This window comes from Microcaecilia unicolor, chromosome 3, assembly GCF_901765095.1.
Source record: "Microcaecilia unicolor chromosome 3, aMicUni1.1, whole genome shotgun sequence".
Classification (NCBI taxonomy): domain Eukaryota; kingdom Metazoa; phylum Chordata; class Amphibia; order Gymnophiona; family Siphonopidae; genus Microcaecilia; species Microcaecilia unicolor.
In genome coordinates this window covers 232,873,356-232,894,949 of record NC_044033.1, presented here as the reverse complement: position 1 = coordinate 232,894,949, position 21,594 = coordinate 232,873,356, and the positions used below count along the sequence as shown (strand labels likewise).

Here is a 21,594-nt window from a genome sequence, read left to right as displayed (position 1 = left end):
GCGCAGACTTGTATGGTCTGTGCCCTGAATAAGGCAGGTACAAATCAAGGTAAGGTTTACACATATATTGTCTTGTTGGGCAGACTGGATGGACTGTGCAGGTCTTTTTCTGCCGTCATCTACTATGTTACTATCCACCTTATAATCGAAAGAGAAAAACGCCTAGATTTCGACCCAAATCGGGAGATAGACGTTTATCTCACAAAAACGAATAAATCGGTATAATTGAAAGCCGATTTTGGACGTTTTCAACTGCACTCCGTCGCGGATGCGGACAAAGTTGATGGGGGCGTGTCAGAGGTGTGGCGAAGGTGGAACTGGGGCGTGGTTATCGGCCGAGGAGAGATGTACGCGTTAGGGCGATAATCGAAAAAATAAAGGCGTTTTTAGCGAAAATTTAGGACACTTTTGTTGGACCCTTTTTTCACACGAACAGGTCCCAAAAAAGTGCTGTAAATGACCAGATGACCATCGTAGGGAATCGGGGATGACCTCTCCTGACTCCCCCAGTGGTCACTAACCCCCTCCCACCACAAAAAAATGATGTTTCAGAACTTTTTATTTTCACCATCAAATGTCATACCCACCTCCCTGGCAACAAACAGTATGCAGGTCCCTGGAGCAGTTGTTAGGGGGTGCAGTGGACTTCAGGCAGGTGGACCCAGGCCCATCCACCCCTACCTGTTACAATTGTGCTGCTTAATGCTTATTGGTCGTCCAACCCCCCCCCAAACCCACTGTACCCACATGTAGGTGCCGCCCTTCACCCCTTAGGGCTATAATAATGGTGTAGACTTGTGGGCAGTGGGTTTTGAGGGGGATTTGGGAGGCTCAACACACAAGGGAAGGGTGCTATAGACCTGGTAGCTCTTTTACCTTTTTTTTTTTGTTTTTGTAAAAGTGCCCCCTAGGGTGCCCAGTTGGTGTCCTGGCATGTGAAGGGGGACCAGTGCACTACGAATCCTGGCCCCTCCCACGAACAAATGCCTTGGATTTATTCGTTTTTGAGCTGGGTGCTTTCATTTTCCATTATCGCTGAAAAACAAAAACGCCCAGCTCACAAATTGTCGAATAAAACATGGACTTCTATTTTTTGCCAAAATACGGTTCGGTCCGCCCCTTCACGGACCCGTTCTCGGAGATAAACGCCCATGGAGATAGATGTTTTCGTTCGATTATGCCCCTCCACGTTACTCTTAATAAAGCTGCCTGCAACCCTCTCACACCTGGTTCAATTTCCCAATCAACTGTTGGCTTCTCACTCTCCTGCCTAGAGTCCTCCCCCTGACTCTGATTCTTTTGCTGCTGCAGTGCATTCTGGACCTTGTAGTTCCCTGCCTAATCACAATATGCATACCTGAGTTTGATTTGTCCCTGCCTTTCTCAGGGCACAGTCTGTAAAAGTCTGCCTAGCACTCTTCCTGTACTAAAAGTTCTGAAGCTAACATCGAAGCCCCTTAAAATTTACACTCCAGCCCATCCCTATCCAGTCATGATCAGGGCACAGAAGTCCGCTCTGCACTGGTTTTATTCTCCAAATACTACTACTACTACTGTGTTGCCACCCAATCTTCCCTAAGATTCTGTAGATCCCTGCCTTCTAAACAGGATTCCTTTGTGTTTATCCCACGCACGTTTGAATTCCATTACCGTTTTCACCTCCACCACCTCCCATGGGAGGGCATTCCACGTATATGCCACCCTCTCTGTGAAAAAATACTTCCTGACATTAGTCCTGAGTCTGCCCCCCTTCAACCTCCATTCATGTCGTCTAGTTTTACCACCTTCTCGTCTCCAGAAAAGGTTCGTTTGCGGATTCATACCTTTCAAATATTGGAATGTCTGTATCATGTCACCCCAGTTTCTCCTTTCCTCCAAGGTATACATGTTCAGGTTGGCAAGTCTCTCCTCGTACAGTTTGCAACGCAAACTCCTATACCATTTTTGTAACTTTTCTTTGCGCCACTTCCTGACTTTTTACATCTTTAGCAAGATACGGCCTCCAAAACTGAACACAATACTCCAAGTGGGGCCTCGCCAGTGACTTGTAGAGGGACATCAACACCTCCTTTCTTCTGCTGGTTATACCCCTCTCTATGCAGCCTAGCATCCTTCTGGCCACGGCCGTCGCCTTGTCATATTGTTTCTTCACCTTCATATCCTCTGACACCAATACCCCAAGGTCTCTCTCCTGAGTTGAGCTTACTAATTTCTCCCGTCCTATTCGGTATTTCTCTTTTGGGGTTCTACACCCCAAATGCATCACTCTGCACTTCTTGGCATTAAATTTTAACTGGCAGACCCTCAACCATTCTTCTAACTTTTGGCAATCCCTTCTCATCGTTTCTACTCCCTCCAGGATATCCACTCTATTGGCTATCTTCGTGTCATCTGCAAAAAGGCAAAACTTTCCTTCCAACCCTTCTGCAATATCTGTCACAAATATATTAAACAAAATGGGCCCCTGCACCGACCCCTGAGGAACCCCACTGCTCACCATCCTTTCCTCTGAGTGGATTCCATTTACCACCACCCTCTGCCACCTGTTAGTCAACCAGTTTTCTATCCAGTTCACCACTTTCAGGCCTAAGTTGAGCCCTTTCAGCTTATTCACGAGTCTTCTGTGGGGGACCGTATCAAAGGCTTTGCTGAAATCCAAGTAGATTACATCTAGCGCACAGCCTTCATCCATTTCTTTTGTCACCCAGTCAAAGAAGTCAATGAGATTCGTTTGGCAGGATTTTCCTTTGGTAAAGCCATGTTACCTCACGTCCTGTAACCCATTGTCTTCTAGAAAGTTAACTATCCTTTCAGCAGCAACTCCATTATTTTTCCTACCACCGACGTGAGACTTACTAGTCTGTAGTTTCCCACTTCTTCCCTGTCTCCACTTTTGTGAAGACGGACCACATCCGCTCATCTCCAATCTCGTGGAACCTCTCCCGTCTCTAAAGATCTATTAAATCTTTAAGAGGTCCCGCCAGGACCTCCCTGAGCTCTGTTAGTATCCTGGGATGTATCCCACCCGGCCCCAATATCAAATATGTTTTTTTTGTATAATCTCTCTTTAATAAGTGTAGGCAATGATTAGTACTACAGCACATGTACAGAAGTTTGAGTTTAGGGTAATAGTTTGAAATCAGTGAATGAAAAGCATATTTTTTGCTTGATGCATATAGAAAAAGGGGTATTAATGAGCTATAAACCTTTGACATGCTCCATCGCTTGATTCTTAAAAGGTGTTGCAGAACAGAATAGTCGAAAAACTGCTTGACATGAATCTCTTAAAAGATCCCAGATAATGCATAAAATTGTTAGTCTCTTTTCTTAATAGAGATATACGAAATGGCCCATTACAGATGATTCTTTATATCCAGGAAAGCAATCTCCTGAATTTCTTAGTTTAATTAAATTTCATATTAGGTACAAGTGTTTGGCTATTGTTGGAAAGATAACAGTTCTACCAAAAAACCTGACCATAGTAAAAGAAAAAAAAAACCATATCTTTCATAATAGTGTTTCAGAAAATGAAAGTCCCTTAATCCGTTAATCTTCTGATTCATTGGCTGCATCAAGGACCATGACTGCTTCCATTGCAGACCGATTACTTTGTAAGAAAAAGGAATTCTCAATTTAAAGCAGTTATTAAATAGCACTCTTGAAGCAAGATCACAATTAAAATCTACAAGTGCCTTATATTCAAACCAGTGTGCATTCAACATAGATCTAATGACTTCTGCTGCTGCCTCCTGCAGAATGTTTGTACACAATGTCTGGAAAAAACAGGACCCCTTACATGGTTTCAAAATACTTTCAATTTTTAAACATTTAGTATGACCTTTGAAAGTATATTAGTATCATTTTTTTCTTAGTAAATTCATAATATGTTAAAACATAGAAAAGAAATAAGATGATACCTTTTTTATTGGACTAACTTAATACATCTTTTGATTAGCTTTCGAAGGTAACCCTTCTCCTTCAGATCGGAAATAAGCAAATGTTGACAAATATCAGAATATGAAGTGAAACACAGAGGCATGCCAATGACAGTCTCACAGGAAAAGGGAGGGGTAGGTTAGGTGAGAAACAGGGAGAGCTGGGTGGATGAGAGACAGAGAGATGTATGGCAGATAAGAGAGTGACAAAGCAGTAGAATTTTATGGTTTATAATAGAATAGAAAGCCCAGATCTTTCTTAAGTCCTGTCTGGTGGGTGTCAAAATATGTCATCATTTTGATTTCAAAGGTCTTATGTACCTAGATTGTCTTAAAATTTCCTTTTAGATCATTGATACAATGTTCTGGTTTTGTAAAGAGGTGGCATCCTGGTTGGCACTGGAGTGTTTAATATTGTGTCTGTGTAAATTGAGCCGTGCGTTTCTATAGTATCCCTTCTTAACACTTTTTACATTGAATTATGTATTCTAAAACGAGACATTCGTGCATTCTCAGAAAATATAATCTGAAAGAGGAGTTGGGGTTGGAATTATGTAACTTAACACTTAACATGTTTCTACAGTATCCCTTCTTAACACTTTTTACATTGAATTATGCATTCTAAAATGAGACATTCGTGCATTCTCAGAAAATATAATCTGAAAGAGGAGTTGGGGTTGGAAGAGGGGGTGCTAATACTACTTGGTGTTTTGTTATGTAACTCATCATAAGGTTGAAAATGTTACCTCATGCAATGTTTGTCAATCTATTCTATTTTACTTGCTGTATCCCACAAAATTTTCAAAACTAAAAGTATTAAAAAAAAAAAAAAAAGAATTATGTATTCTACATTGGAGGATGAGCATGTGAATGATACCCTTATTCTGAGTGTTTTTCCCGTGTGAGTGACTGTAGGACCCTGTGAAATGTGTTGGCACAGTTTGCAGCTGGGAATATTGCAGGGGCGTATGCCATTCTCTTCTTTTTGAGTTTCTATTGGGAGTTTGCTTTTCACTAATTTCTGTTTCAAATTGGGTGGCTGTTGAAGGTCAGCACTAGTGGGGCTGGGAATCTTTTTCAGTACTTCATCCTCCTGGAGTAGTGGCTGTAGATTCTTCTCAATTTTTCTAGCTCTGGACTGTATGTCACTACAAGAGGGATTATCTCTGTGGCTGTACTGCAGTAGGTTTTCTCTAGGAATTTTAAGGGAAGAAGCAATATTCTTGGTGATTATTTTGGGGTTGTAGCCTTTTTGCTTGACGGAATCAGTCAGGATTCTGAGGTGTTTATTTCTGTCTCTTGTGTCACAGCAGATATGGTGGTGCTGTGTATAATGGATTTCTTTATACGTGAAGGATGGAAGCTGGAGTTGTGGAGATAGCTATATATCTATGTTTGTATGTTAGACCTTTGAAGTCAAAATGATGAAATATTTTGACACCCACTAGACAGGACTTAACAAAGATCTGAGCTTTCTATCCTATAAACCATATAATTCTACTGCTTTATCACTCTATCTGCTATACATCTCTCATTCTCACTCATCCACCCAACTCTCCCTGTTTCTCACATAACCTACCCCTCCCTTTTCCTGCGAGACTGTCACTGGAATGCCTCTGCATTTCACTTTATATTCTGATATTTGTCAATGTTTGCTTATTTCTGATCAGAGGAAGAAAAGTGGACTAACACGGCTTCCACACCACTTTACTCATAATTTGTGTTCAAAGTGTCTTCCTTCATCCTTGACACATTCATGAAGTCTTCGATGCCACTGAGCTGTTGGCTCAATGAATTCTGGAGTTTCGTTAATTAAGAGCTCAACTGTTTTACAAGCTCAATGCACTGGAGCTCTATCCTGTTGAAAAATAAACTAGTCCGACATATCTCAAATTTCAGGCAAGTTTCTGCTATAGCAGGACTTTCGGGTTATTTGGAAAAATGTTGGGGGGAGGTCCCATTTTTTCCCGGATACTGTGTATATAGAGATTCAATGCCCATTGCCACAGGTAAAACATAATCTAGTAAACTCCAAAATTGTTGTTATCTGCAAATCATGTGCATAAGGCAGTGTTACTGACCCTGAATAATGTCCTGACAGGAAAGATAGAGAACTGCATTGTGGAGGATTATCAGAGGAGGAAGTAGAGGGCTGCATTGGGGGGGGGGGGGGGGGGGTGTTCACTTGACTGGGTAGAAATTCCATGTATGGAACAGGAGAGAAGTGGGGCTAACTACAGAAGTATGTAGGAAATGTATTTTGTTCATAGTAAGTAAAACCTGAAGAAAAGTTTCAAACCTTGTGAATGTATTTTTAGTTCTCCCAGTATCCAGAAAACTACAACATGGTTCATACCGAGATCTCCCGTGAGGGTGCCAGAGTGTTAGCCCTAGGATACAAAGAGTTGGGACACCTCTCTCACCAACAGGTAAATGTACTAATACTGTTCTGATTTATTTTAACAAATATATTGACTTTGCCTTCCAGCTCAAGGTATATATCAACAAATGTTTTAAAAAAACACATACACATGAGAACATCCTAACCATGTTAGAGATAAGCAGGGAGACAGAAATCCAATGCTGCTCTTGAAGACCTAACCAGCCGGGAGAGTAGTACTGGCCAGGGATACTTAACCAGCAGGACGTTAGTGTATATTGGATTTAGAGTTAAATTTGATTATTTGCCTTTCCATATCAGAGCTCAAGTCTCTTCCCAAAAGGGTTTTCTACTTGAGGCAATGAAGGGTGACGTGACTTTCTCAAGATCATAAGGGATTGTCAATAGGTTTTCAAGCAGGATATAATATCCTTACTAGTGGGTGACATCATCTGACAAAGTTCACATGGAAATGCTTTCTAGCTTTGTTTACAACTTTTTATATTGTGGCACCATGCATGCATGTGCATCTTCCTGCATGCTGCCATTCTGCGGACCTAGTCGTTCACCATTTTTCCACAGAGAAAGTCAGTCGCACTTTTCTGTGTTCCACTCAGCTCACATCATGATTTGGCTTCAATGGTTTTTTTTGTGTTTTTCTGCCCTCCAGTTTGCAAGTGTTGTTTTCCCCAGTAAGGTTTTTCAGCTATTGTAAGTTTTCTTTCTTTTCCATGACCCATTTAGTTTGTATTTAGGTTCCCTTACATGCCCCAGAAAAAAGTTCCCAAGACGTGTTGTGCCGTAACTGTTGCCTGTAGTCCCTCAGACTCAATCATGATGCCTCCTCTCATAATTTGTGTTTAGAAATGTTAAAAAGAGGGATCAAAAGTTCAGAGAAACAGCACAAACTTATTTTTGGCACAAATAAGTCTCATCTATCAACACTGACATCAGAAGCACCAGTCTCCGTGGTTCCAGGAGTCATGCTGGGGACACATCAGTATTAGGAGTGCTTCAATCACCTTGAATATCAAATGTCAATAGAGTCCACCAGGGTCAGTCATCTTCTGAACCCCTCTTGAGGAAGAAGAAAGATTCATCCTCTTCAGCACCAAGGGACAAACATGTGCGATGTCAGGTGGAGGCCAAGGTTAGGGCTCTTCAGCTTGGAAAAGATGTCCGAGGGGGGTTATGATTGAGGTCTACAAAATCCTGAGTGGTGTGGAACAGCTGGAGGTGAATAAATTTTTCGCTCATTCAAAACGTACAAAGACCAGAGAACCCTCAATGAAATTGAATGGAAATACTTTTAAAACAAATAGGAGGAAATATTTTTTTCACTCAAAGAATAGTTAGACTCTGGAACTAATTTCCGGAGGATGTGTTAAAGGCGGGTAATGTATCTGGGTTTGGACAAGTTCCTGGAGGAAAAGTCCATAGGCTGTTATTGAGATGGACATGAGGGAAGCCACTGCTTGCCCTGGGATTGGTAGCATGGAATGCTGCTACTAATTGGGATTCTGCCAGGTATTTGTGACCTGGATTGGGCGCTGCTGGAAGCAGGATGCTGGGCTAGATGGACCATTGGTCTGACCTAGTATGGCTATTCTTATGTTCTTATGTGCTGATATCAATCCCCTTTGAAGTGTGCTGAGAGCATGGAGGCGCTGAGGTCATTGGTGCCCTCATAGCATCCTCATTAGCATTGGAGAGAGTGCAACAGCCTCCAAGGAGCTGAGATGTAGCTTCCAATATACCCCACTTCCTGCAGGGGATACATAAATACCAAAACCTGGAAGGTCATCGGGCTCAGTTCAGACTGCACTGGTGTTGATTTCCAGTGGCTCTGAGAAGGAAACTTCCCCAGTGCACAGAAGATCCCTGTTGCCTTGACACCTCATACCCAGGCCTGACCAGGATGTCAGTTGTTTGAGGCAGGGAGAGTAAAGGTCGATTGGTCTCCCTTCAGATCTGCCCTCATCATATGTGAAGGTTAAATATTTCCCTGAGGATCTCTCATTCAGCAATTTTTTTTCAGGAAGATGGCTTAATCCAATCAATTCCGAGTAGAGGATGAATCCAGGGGCATCCTGCATTTTGATGATCTCCCTAAGGAAGCTGTGACAGTGCCTGTTCACAGAGTCCTGAGACAAATACAGGTGAAGATGTAGAAGACCCCCTTCTCTGTACAGTAGGGTGAACAAGAAGATCTACTCTGTATATAGAGTTCAAAAGGCTCAGGGAGTCAATAAGTTACAGCTTCTTTATCATTTCGTTGGTGGTTGAATCTGCTTTCAAAAGAGCCAACAGTACAAAGACTCACTCCTTGGTTCCTCCAGAGAGAGGGGCAAGAACCTTGGAAACTTCTGGGAATAAGTTTAACTGAATGCTCTGCTTACAGCCTGCCTATCTTCTTACCAGCAATTCAGGAGCATGCACTTGTAGAACATTGTGTGCAACATGGCAGAATTTGACATTCACCCCAGAAAAAGACCGATGGTATCATCACCCTTGTGCATCAGCTAACAGCCAAAGAGTGGAAGTGTGGAAAATATATGGTCCAATCGACCTATTATAGTTTCTATATGGCATCCAGAGCTTCCACAATGGGGATTGTCATCCACAGACTTGCATGGCTGTGGGCCTCAAGCCAGAAGTGCAAGAGAAGCTGACGGATATGCCGTACCATGGAAATAATCTTTTCTGAGAAAAGATGCAGGAGGCTGCTACTCACAACACCTGGGCATGCTTAACACCCTCTTCAGGTCCACCGTGGCCTCAGCCTTCCCTTCAAGGAGGTATTTTAGTATAGGACAGTGAAGATCCTACTACTTTCAAATGTGTAGGTATCCTCCACCCTCCAGCTCCTCCCAGTGAGCTCAGGAACCTTGCTGCCAAGACAACAGAGTACCAAAACTCCCAGCCAGCTCCCCAGTCTGTGCAACCATCCTAGACAATCTTCCAGTAGGAGGGATGCTGATTTTTTCCAAGTAAGATGGCTCTTTATAACCTTAGACCAGTGGGTTCTGAACATTGAGTAGATTACCATTTGCAATTGGAATGCATTCCTCCAAATTGTCCACCAAGAGCATCAAAATTAAGTTCCCAGCACCAGGAATTGCTTAAAAAAGAACTCTCCTCCCTCTGACAGACCAGTGTGGTCAAACCCATTCAATCAGGGAAATGAGTATGTCTGGTTACAAAGGAAATGGGGAGATTTTGTCCTATCTTAGACTTAAGAGCCCTGTACATGTATGTGGCCAAACAAAAGTTCAGAATGGTTTCCTTGTGCATCCATGATACAAAAGTGAGATTGGTTTCTGGACTTAAATGATACTTATTCCCATATACAGATACTGTACATCCGGGTCACAGGAATTATCTGAGATTTGTAGTAGGGGAAGCATGACTTCCAGTATCACATATTGTCTTTTGATCTTGCTTGAGCACCAAGAGTTTTCACAAAGTGCCTAGTAGTTGTCACAGCATCACTTCATAGACTGGGTGTGGACATGTTTCCCTACCTGGACAATTGGCTGGTCAAGAACACGTCAAAGGAAAGCACAAAAGAATCAGTGTGCATGACCATTTGGGTGGTGGAGCCACTGGGGTTCATCATAAACCATAGGTTCTCAACCTAGTCCTTGGGACACACCAAGTCAGTCTGGTTTCTGAGATATCCACAATGAATATGTATATGAGAAATTTTTATACACTTTCATATTTATTCTGGGTATCCTGAAAACGTGACTGGGCTGGTGTGTCCTGAGGACTGGATTGAGAACCCCTGTCATAAACTCTACCCAAAATCACAGCTGAGCCCATCAGAGAAATTGGAATTCATAGGAGTCCTGCCAGACACAACTCAGGCATTTGCATTTCATCCACATCATTGGACTTCAATACTCATATCAATAGTTTCAGAAGTGCACCAGAGTTGACATATATCAGTATGTCATATATTGAGAATTCTAGGTCACATGCCCTCCATAGTTCAGTTTGAGGTTAGCTCAATGGACCCTATCAAGTCAATGGACACAGGCCACAGTAAATCTTTGAAATGCCATCTTCTGTCACTACTCTGCTCAGTGACTTGCTGTGCTGGTAGAAGTTGTCTCATTTGGCAAACGGTGTTCCCTTCTAAATTTCTGTAGTTCAGAAGATTTAAACAACAGATTGCATCAAGCTCATATAGATGGACTCCACACTAAGAGTCTCTGATCTGCTGAGAAAAAACTTAATCAGATAAACTTCCTGGAGCTAAGAGTGGTTTGGAGGTCTTTAAAGGCTTTCACACGTTGTTTTATCCAATCAAGTAATTCTAATTCAGACAAACAACTAGGTTACAGTGTAATACATCAACAGGAAGCTGTCGGATTATTTTTTATTTATTTATTTATAACTTAGTTTCCACACAATCCAAAAATTCTATGTGGATTGCAGATTATACATTCATATATTTAAATCACATGATACACACAAAAATAAGACCTTTCCAACACAGCAAATACAATGCAGCATACAAACTTGCTGCTTTCACGGAGGACATTGCTATTTGAGCAGTGACCCTCAGTTGGCCGTCCTTTCCCCTGAAGAAGCCCCACTGGCGAAACGGGTCCGTTGGGCGGGGCGGCCCATTCCTGACACTGCTTCAAGCTAAGTGTTTTTTTGCATTTGATGTCTTGAAAGTTTTGATTGACACAGTGGATGTAGCATTTTCTTTATAAAACTTTTCTTAAAAAAATATTTTTCCACACCAAGGGAGGAGGTTGGGTTATGACCGATGATTGAAGTACAATGATTCTCTATGAGTAATTTCAGCAGTTTGGCTTATTGTCACCTTTCTGAGGTTTCCCCCCCCCCCCCCCCCCCCCCCCCACCCTTCCATTCAGTTTTGATATCCTACATTCTGTTAGAATAGATTTGCTTATTGACTATTGTTGTATTTCACAAACCAAAGCGGAGTTTTCCCCTTTTGTGCTTGTTACATTTGTATCCCACATTTTCCCACCTTTTGCAGGCTCAATGTGGCTTACATATCAAGAGATGCCCAGCGTAGACGTAAGCAGTTTCTTTTGCTGAAACCTAGGGTTTTACAAATAGGTGGAACCTTCTTTCTAAGATACCCATGTAAATGTATCATTAGATATAAAGATGTAAATTATGTTTTCTTTGAGTCATCTCACTTGTCAGCATTTTTGGCAACTAAGAGAACATCAGGAGAATGAATAGGCTCTTCATAAAGTAAATAATCTAGCTTATGCCCTTCAGGTATAATATGCCTTTAATTTTTTCTTATTTTATTTTCCCTCTTTATTAAGTCTTGGATCCATTGTGAACTTGAGTGTAATTAAATTTTCCTTTTTTTATTTTTATTTTTGTAAGAATCTCTTTATAAAAGATTACCTTGTGGAGGAGTGGCCTAGTGGTTAGGGTGGTGGACTTTGGTCCTGGGGAACTGAGTTCGATTCCCACTTCAGGCACAGGCAGCTCCTTGTGACTCTGGGCAAGTCACTTAACCCTCCATTGCCCTAAGCCGCATTGAGCCTAAGCCGCATTGAGCCTGCCATGAGTGGGAAAGCGCGGGGTACAAGTGTAGCAAAAATAAAATAAAAACACTTTTCTGTACAAGTGAAATTGCTTGGATTTAATTTGTTAAAATTTAAAAAAATAATAATTAAAAAAAAGATTCATACTCCTGTTCAGATTCCCTACCATATTCTTGGTCAAGCCTATTAGCATATTTCCATTGTTTGTGTGAATTCCATAAACTCTAATAAACAAATGACTCTTCAACAATTTTTTTAAAATTGCTCTATATCTACAGTTGTTTTTTGATAGGCAGCTGATTCTACAACATAGATTATTTTTCCCCTCCATCTATTCCATTTTGCTGTAGCAAGCATCTTTATTTACAGGAGATCTAGTACTCTTAGGTACCTGATTCATCAACAGGAATATACCAGGTTCTCTGGAGCTATCAGCAAATTAAACTGTTGGAGTGCTGCTTCAGTTTTGACTTCTGGGGCTTTCCTACTATGTGTACTTATAATGTGTGGGGCACTGACATATGGAAATAGTGCCAACATTTTTTTGTGCTTTATTGTTTTGTTGAATTATAGTGTAAAATATTCATCTGATTTACTTTTCGTCTTTCTTCAGATTCGAGAAATGAAACGTGAGGCTTTGGAGTGTGACCTGAAATTTGCCGGCTTTATTGTGGTTTCTTGTCCCCTGAAAGCAGACTCAAAAAGTGTTATTAAAGAGATCCAGTATGCCTCCCACCATGTAAGCATAACATAATCTCTCCATGTGGGGTGTGGATGGGGGACCCTTTCATTTTCTAAAAGAGTTTGCATTACAAATAGGAACAAAGGGCCACATGGCAATCTTAAGGCCCAGTTCTCAGAAGGTAATGTTCACAACCTGTATTCTAACATAGTCTCTGTGAAATGGTATGAACTATATACTGTGATAGGGAGCAACAGCTAGGAGTAAAGAAATGTCCCCAGCAGATTGTTTTGAGCGCCAAAGATATAAAAGGCAGCTAAGACAACCTTTTACTACACAAGTAAAAATGGAACCCAGGGTGCTTAGACACTTTGAGAGGGAAGGGGAACTCTCAAACAGACTCCTAGAATGTCATCATGTAAACTCCCCACCCCCTGCCCTATTATGGATAGGGATCCAGTCACGGTGGAGAAGAGACATCAGTTCTTATAGAGTCATATCAGCTTGCAAACTGAAAGGGGTCTGTCATTTCCACTGGCAAGCAGAACCTGTGAAGGTAGAACAGTTTGGTAAACCCAGTGGGAAGTGCAGTGGTGAACACTTGCCTGAAAGCATAGGAGTCAACTTTTCAAAATCCATGGGGGTGGTAAACCCAATGGAAATTATCTCTCCGTAGACATAGTTAAGCAATTTGTTCGTGGTGCTTAAACATCACAACACCGGCTTCTATGTCTGAAGGAATGATACTTGAAAGGATGTTTGTACAGCGCTGCGTACGCTTTGTAAGCGCTATAGAAATGCTAAATAGTAGTAGTAGTAGTAGAAAGGAACATAAACAGGTGAACTGTTTTCTTTTTTTCTTTTCTTTTTTCTTCAATGCAAAAATAGCAATGGGGTTGAGGATAGTCCATGACCAATTTCTTTCTTTGGACTAGTCTGAGGAGAGGGGCTAGGTTAGGCCAGCGTTTCCCAAATTGTGCGCCGCAGCACACTGGTGCGCCCTGGCAAAGCAGGGCTGGCACAACCCGGTAAGCATGGCAGGGGGGGCACCACAAGCCATGCTTACCGCCATCACAGTTCCAGCCCCAGCTGCCCTTCCTCAGCTCCCCCATAGCCCTCTTTTTGTTTCTGCTGCCATAAGTTTTGTAAATCTTTTATCTCAAAATCAAAGCGGTGGCAGCAGCGAAAGAAACAGTCCTGTCTGGTGGGTGTCAAAATATTTAATCATTCTGACTTCAAAGGTCTTACGTTTCTCTACTGTTTTAATGTTCCTTTTTAGTATTCTCACCATAAAATCATTGGTACAGTGTTCTGGTTTTGTAAAACAGCTGAAAGACCTTATCAAAACATTTCCAAAACAAGTACAGCCACATCCGAAGAAACTCATACCAAACCAACCTTCTATGGGTACATTCTACATACTACCCTTGGCAGACCAATCATACACCAAGATGGCCAACGAGTAGGTCCTAAGTGCAAGCAGCTCCGTTGATCCAAACCGTTTTCAACGATAACGGGACCTTTCAGACCTCTGACAGCTTCAAATTCCCGACAGATAGCATTCCCACTACCAAAACGAATTGGCTGTATCGGTGATCCAGAACTCTTTTGACTAAAGAAACTACCTAATACCGGAATATTCCAGGTCACCACCATTCACAACCAAGTCGGCTACCTGTAAGCCTTCACGTTACCCTAGATTAACAGCATTATTCCATCATACCTCGCTCGCCAGACGAGTAGTTAATTCATCTCCTCCTGACGTGGTATATCGTGTAAAGTACGACCGTTAATCCTTTCCACCTGTGGCCTCCATTTACAGTTGAGGCGGCCTCGATCTTTGTAGTACTTGCCTGAGCCACGAGATTGACAGCGTTGAAAAGTGCTGTTTTTATGGCATTGAAGTTGCTGGGGGTACACGATTAAGGCGGATCACAGCACAACTGTGCAATTCACACTATCAGTGAGCGAGACGATCAGGCGGATAACGGCAAGAGCTGGAAACGAGCGAGACGATCAGGTAGAACACGGCAAGATTTGGGAGCTGCATCATCGAGAAGCGAGACGGCGGTGTTCTATCAGACTGCTTTTCACAGCAAATCGTGCGGTTGTGTCGGTGGCATCTGCCCCCGCCTGAGTGAACGTGTGTGAGCAGGTGGATCGCGTTAAGATCGGGAGCCACGCCATCGAGGAGTGGGATGACGGTACTCAGTTCAAACTGTTTCTCGTGGCAATTCGGGTGGTTGTATTGTTGGCATCCGTTGAGAGTGGTCCACAACTAGCCGCATCAGTAGCGACCGATTCATGTCTCTGCTGAAGATCATTGTGACCAGGCTACTTATTCTGAAAGCCCCACAATAAAGAGATCACCCACTTTGAGTTCTAAACACCTTCATTGAGAGACCAAATGCAAAACTCTCAATCTTTTATGATACCACAGCAAAGGTTTTCCTGTGTGACCTAACTGTAGGAATCAAGGTTAATTCACTGCACACTTAATCTACTTCTCCATCATTGGTGCAGTAGAGGAGTCATATGTGACTAATTCCAGGATCTTGAGTACTTCAATACATATTCAGCTTGCTGATCCCAGGTACAAGTCTACCTCATTGCATATTCAATCTGCTTCCATATCATTGCAACAACAGTTGGATTCATGTGCATCCTCTATCCTGGATTTAAGGGTACCTCATTACATACTCAACTTGCTTCCCATCACTGGATTGATTACAACAATTGACTGTCACGTCTGTGGTCGTGACCCCCCCCCCCCCCCCCCCCAGGCTTACCTTATTTCTGGCGGTCAGCTTCTAAGCTGGCTTCTGTCTGGTCTTTCTAAGTTAGCTCTGTCTCTGTGTGCTGGCTGCTTCCAGCATGGCTCTGATTTTTCCACTATACTGCACCTGTGTGTGTTAAGCCTCTCTGTGCTTCAGTATGCTTTCTGCTTGTGTTTTGGTTTGTGTTCCTCTTGACTTCTGGTGGCCAGACCTGGTGGCTGCATTGGATTGGCTATGTGCTGTTTCCTGTTCCAGACTTCAGCCCAGTCCAGTCCGGATCTTCCGGCCTGCCAGACTTGCTTGGCTTGTTTGAGCCTGCACAGCACCCGTAGCTGCCTGGTGATTGCTGCAGTGAATCTCAGCTGCTGCTGGGCTTATTAGCCATTTGGAACTCTCTGCTTTGCCTTTGCATCGCCTAAGGCCCTGGTATGTTGGGGTGCTGCTGCACTTCTGCCTAGTCCATATTATAGTCTGTATTCTTGCCTGATTCTAGTTTAGACTCTGTGTAGCTTCTTGTACTGTATTGCTTATTTTCCAGTCTTTTTTTGTTGTATGTTTTTGTCTAGTTCTTGGTTGCCTGTGTGTCTTGTTCAGTGGCTGCCTGGCAGCTTTCAGTTCTGTCTCTTGTCTACCAGTGTTTGTTCCCTGTTTCAGTGGCTGCTTACAGCTTTCAGTTCTGTCCCTTGTCTGTCTGAGAGTCCTAGTCTAGTATTCTGCGTAGCCTCCCTGTGTGTTCTAGTCCCTGTGTGTATCTTGCTGGTATCCAGTTTCGGCCCTGTCCGGAAAGTCCTGCCGGCCACCTGCACTCAGGGGCTCAACTCCTGAGGAACGGTGGTCAAGCTTAGGTGAAGTCTAGCTAGCCCTGTCAGAGTTCTGCCTTATCCCTGTGTGGAGTGGTTTTACCTGCCACTGCTGCTCCTCGGCACTGGTCCAAGGGCTCACAAACCCAGTTCCTGCCTGGAAAACGTGACATTGACTGTGATTAAGTTATCCTCCTGTCCTAAGCAATAACCTCCCTGATTACTGCACAATACCACCAATCAACAACATTGTGCTTGAACCTCAGAACTCTAACCTAAGACGTCACTTTTGATTTGGACGGTGAGTTTACTTATTCCTCTCCAATTGACACGAAAATGAATATAGTCAAATTTTTCCTAGTAATGTACTTCCCATCTTTGCTTCACCTCACATTTTCTACTCCATCCGCAGTTAACAATATCATACCTATCCTACAGAATAATCAAAGACAGATTAAATACTCCACAGCTCACCAACCCAACAATCACCAAACTAAAGGAAGATGTATTACAAAGGGACTTCATCAACATACTGGAAAGAGAAACCATAACAAACATACAGTTACTAGGGAGCGACAACTATTGGATATCCATATATCTCTAACTACAGAATCCCCATATCAAACTGTCCAAGTGGGTTATATTAATGCCAGATCCATAGTAAACAAAACAACATCTATTACAGATTGGATCAACTCTGGAAATCTAGATTTACTCTTCATCAGTGAAACCTGGATCCATGATCAAAAAGATCCTATAATCATAGTAACATAGTAGATGACGGCAGAAAAAGACCTGCACGGTCCATCTAGTCTGCCCAACAATTTAAACACATATGTGCTACTTTATGTGTATACCTGACCTTGATTTGTTTCTGCCATTTTCAGGGCACAGACCATAGAAGTCTGCCCAGAACAAGGCCCACCTCCCAACCACCAGCCCCCGCCTCCCCCCACCGACTTTGATATCACTTGGTATGTTCTTGTAGTTAGGAAGCTACGAAACCAGTTCAGTACATTTCCTCCAATTCCGAAATATTCTAAAATGTTCAGTAGAATACCATGGCTAACCATGTCAAACGCATTGGACATGTCGAATTGCAAGAGGAGAACATTGTTTCCAGCTGCAATTATTTGTTTGAATTCAGTTAAGAGTGTTATAAGTACTGTTTCAGTACTATGATTAGCATGGAATCCAGACTGAGATGCATGTAGTACTGAGAAATTGTTCAAAATCAGTAAGTTGTTTACTTAGTAGATGATGGCTGAAAAAGACCTGCATGGTCCATCCAGTCTCCCCAACAAGATAAACTCATATGTGCTCCTTTATGTGTATACCTTACCTTGATTTGTACCTGTCCTTTTCGTGGCACAGACCGTGTAAGTCTGCCCAGCACTATCCCCGCCTCCCACCATCAGCTCTGGCACAGACCATATAAATCTGCCCAGCACTATCCCCGCCTCCCGCCACCAACTCTGCCACCCAATCTTGGCTAACCTCCTTAGGATCCATTCCTTCTGAACAGGATTCCTTTATGTTTATCCCACGCGTGCTTGAATTCTAGTAATCCTCGATCTCTGCCCCCCCGGGATACAAAATTACTCATTGGACCAGAAATGAAAGGAGAGGGGGAGAAATAGCACTCATTTACCGCTCCGATTTCACCACCGAAATTATTACTGAATCAATAACAACCCAATTAGAAATTGCTTCAATCAGAATTTTCAACAAATCCCTGCACAACCACCTAAATTGTGTCCTGTTCTACAGACCACCCAGTAACTAGAATGAATGCCAGTCTAACTTAATGGACTTAATCTCAAACATTTGCGTAACCAACTCAAATGTATTAATACTGGGTGATATAAATCTCAAATCTCCACCTAGAAGATCCAAACTCCACTCATGCTCGTGACTGCATGGAATTCCTACATTCATGTGATCTCATATGGCCACTAATGCAGCATACCCACATTAAAGGTCATACATTGGATCTCTTCTCCTACAAACTGTCCACAGAACACAACATATCAGTCACAAACACCAAATGGTCAGAGATTCCATGGTCTGATCATTACCATCTAAATCTATCCCTGACCTGGAGGAAGAAGGAATCACATCATACACAAGAACCTACCACCTACAGCACAAGAGGCCATATAGACCCAATAGTATTCTGGCTACAGATATATGATCAGGAGTGGAAACCACGAACGGATTTCATTTATTTCCTCTATGATTGGGACTTAGATGCAAATGCATATTAGATGAAATAGCCCCCTTAAGGTTAAGAGTATCAAGAAGACAAAATTCGATCCCATGCATAGGCGGTCGGTGGCCCAATTGTCTGGGGAGGCTAAAGGGGGCAGGGTTAGGGGTGGGGCCAGGTCCGGGGCTTACATCCATAATTGTCTGACAACACACAGAAAAAAAAATAAGTAAAAATAAAATAATCACAATTAATACCTTTTATTAAATTTAGATATTAGATATGTATCATATGTCAAAGAATAAAGTGGTTGCTCAAAGCATATACTAACCACAATTGCTGAACTGCAAAACGCTATGCACAACTTTGTGCAAAAACACACTCATAACCTTACTGTACCATAAATATTACACTGGGCAGACCTAATACACCAATATACCACCATATGGAAAATGCAGACCGTCAACAATATGAAACAAGGGATCATAATATCATGATACGTGTAGAGCCAAAAAACACCCTTTTAGGGTAGCTAGTGTTCACAATGAGCTCCTTTTATTAACGACCATATGTAGATCCTTCAAGAGGTGTAGTGTGTCATGATTTAGGCTCTACACCCTTTCTGATGTTTTGGTGCCACCTCAGTAAGGCCAACGCACAACCTCGCCACTGCAAAACACTATACACAAACTTGTGCAAAAACACACTCATAACCTTACCAAGGACAGGATGAGCTACAACCTTATGCGTGGAAAGGCAGCACTATAATTACCGCTGGCTCTAAAACACCAGTACACAACCTAGTGAAACAAAACAAAAAGGGCTGCAAATACTACACACTAGCAGAATACTGCATCTTGATCACACATGAAAAACACAGGACACAACAGATATGAAGGCAAAATACTGAACTGGAAAGTTACCTCAAGAAGTCAGACTCACCACAGACAGTTCCAGGGTCCCCCTCCCTCCCTCACAGACAGTTCCAGGGTCCCCCTCCCTCCCTCACAGACAGTTCCAGGGTCCCCCTCCCTCCCTCACAGACAGTTCCAGGGTCCCCCCTCCCTCCCTCACAGAAAGTTCCAGGGTCCCCCCTCCCTCCCTCTATCACAGACAGTTCCAGGGTCCCCCCTCCCTCACAGACAGTTCCAGGGTCCCCCTCTCCCCTCCCTCACAGACAGTTCCAGGGTCCCCCCTCCCTCGCTCCCTTCGAGTTCCAGGCTTTCTCCAAATTTTAAACGTCATCTATCATACCTTGTGGTGTTAGAGCAGCAGTGAAAAGCATTGCAGGCTGCTGCTGGGCGCTGTGCTTTGTTTTGCCTTCTCTCTCTCTCTCTCTCTCAGCTCTGGCTCGCCCTTGCGTAAACAGAAAATGAGGGTGGGCCAGAGCTGAGAGAGAGAAGGCAAAACAAAGCACGGAGCCCAGCAGCCTGCAATGCTTTTCACTGCTGCTCTAACACCACGAGGTATGATAGATGACTGAGAGAGAGAGACGCTTGGGGCTTGCGACTGGGGAGGCTTAGCCTCCCCAAGCCTCTTATACCGGGCGCCTATGATCCCATGGTTTTATGATGAACTAAAAAAACTAAAACACAAACCAGAAAACTTGAAAGAGCATGGAGAAAGTTAAAGGATGAGCGTTCACTCAACGCTTGGAAACAGTTACATAAAAAATATAAATATGCAATAAGACAATCCAAAAGATCTTATTACAAATCCAAAATAGGTCTAGGCTACAATGATTCGAAGAAACTGTTTCAACTAATAAACAAGCTTCTAGACACCACTCCAATTACCGCCACCAATTCAGACACTCCATCTGCAGACAGTCTCGCTAAATACTTCTGTGATAAAATAATAAAATTACGCAATACACTTCCTCAGCATAATACCGACATTGAAAATTTCATCAGTGATTTGGACTCAAACTCTGGTGAATGTCCAACTGACCATAGTTAGTTAAAATTTTCTCCTCTCACCATCAAATCAGTTACCCTAGCTCTTCTCAGATTCTCCAGCACACACTGCAAATTGGACACCTGCCCCAGCTACCTTCTCAAATCTGCTCCCAATTGCTTCTTAGAAGACCTCTCATTGTACCTTAACTACATGCTCCAACAAGGTTGTTTCCCTGAAGAGCATGGCAACAGTCTACTCACCCCTATACCGAAGGACTCAAAGAAAAAAAACAAATTACGTCACCAATTATCGCCCAGTCGCATCTATCCCACTTGTAGTTAAACTGATGAAGAGCATGGTGACCAAACAGCTCTCTGACTATTTGGACAAATTCTCTCTACTACATGAAATCTCAGTCTGGTTTCTGTCCTTCCCACAGTACCGAAACTGTGCTGGTCACTCTCCTGGCCAAATTCAAGAGTGAAATAGCCTTAGGCAATAACATACTCCTACTTTAATTCGACATGTCGAGCGCATTCGATATGGTCAATCACAGTATACTTCTTCGACTTCTAGATCAGTTCGGAATTGGTGGAAATGTACTTGGCTGGTTCAAAGGGTTTCTGACCACCAGGTCATACCAAGTAAAATCTAACACAAATATGTCATCAACATGGAAATCAGATTGCGGAGTTCCTCAAGGCTCACCTTTATCACCAATACTCTTCAACATATTAATGATCCCATTGGCCAAGTCCCTATCAATTCAAGGTCTCCACCCATTCATCTATGCTGATGATGTTACAATCTACATCCCATTTAGACATGATTTATCAGAAATCTTCAACGATATCAAGAGTGGATTGAACATCATACACTCATAGGCAAATTCATTTCAATTGAAGCTGAACACTGATAAAACGCATTGCTTTATCCTCTCATCCCAGTACAGCAATTACAAACCCACAACTTTATTCACTTCAGATCATTCCCTCCCCATCTCTGATAGTCTTAAAATACTAGGTGTTACTATTGATTACAATCTTACACTTGAGACCCAAGTCAATTCCACCGTAAAGAAAATGGTTCATTCAATGTGGAAACTCAAGCGTATAAAACTTTCTTCCCAAGGGATGTTTTCCGTAATTTATTCAATCAATGGTATTAAGCCACGTTGACTACTGCAAATGGAATCTATGCGGGATGTAAAGACAACTCATAAAGAAACTTCAGTCGGTCCAAAACACAGCAGCCAGGTTGATATTTGGTAAAACACGATTCCAAAGCGCCACACCACTCCGTGAAAAACTGCACTGGTTCCTATCAGAGATTGTATCTCTTTCAAAATCTGCACCTTGGCCCA

General features: G+C 42.6%; 1 protein-coding gene across 1 annotated transcript in view; it reads left to right on the top strand.

Moving 5' to 3' along the window:
- ATP13A1 (ATPase 13A1) overlaps positions 1-21,594 on the top strand; it is a 343,318-nt gene that overhangs the window by 218,398 nt on the left and 103,326 nt on the right. The window contains exons 15-16 of the mRNA XM_030197562.1: positions 6,254-6,364; positions 12,478-12,603. Of these exons, the coding sequence (XP_030053422.1) occupies positions 6,254-6,364; positions 12,478-12,603 (237 nt within the window). The remainder of the gene's footprint in view (positions 1-6,253; positions 6,365-12,477; positions 12,604-21,594) is intronic.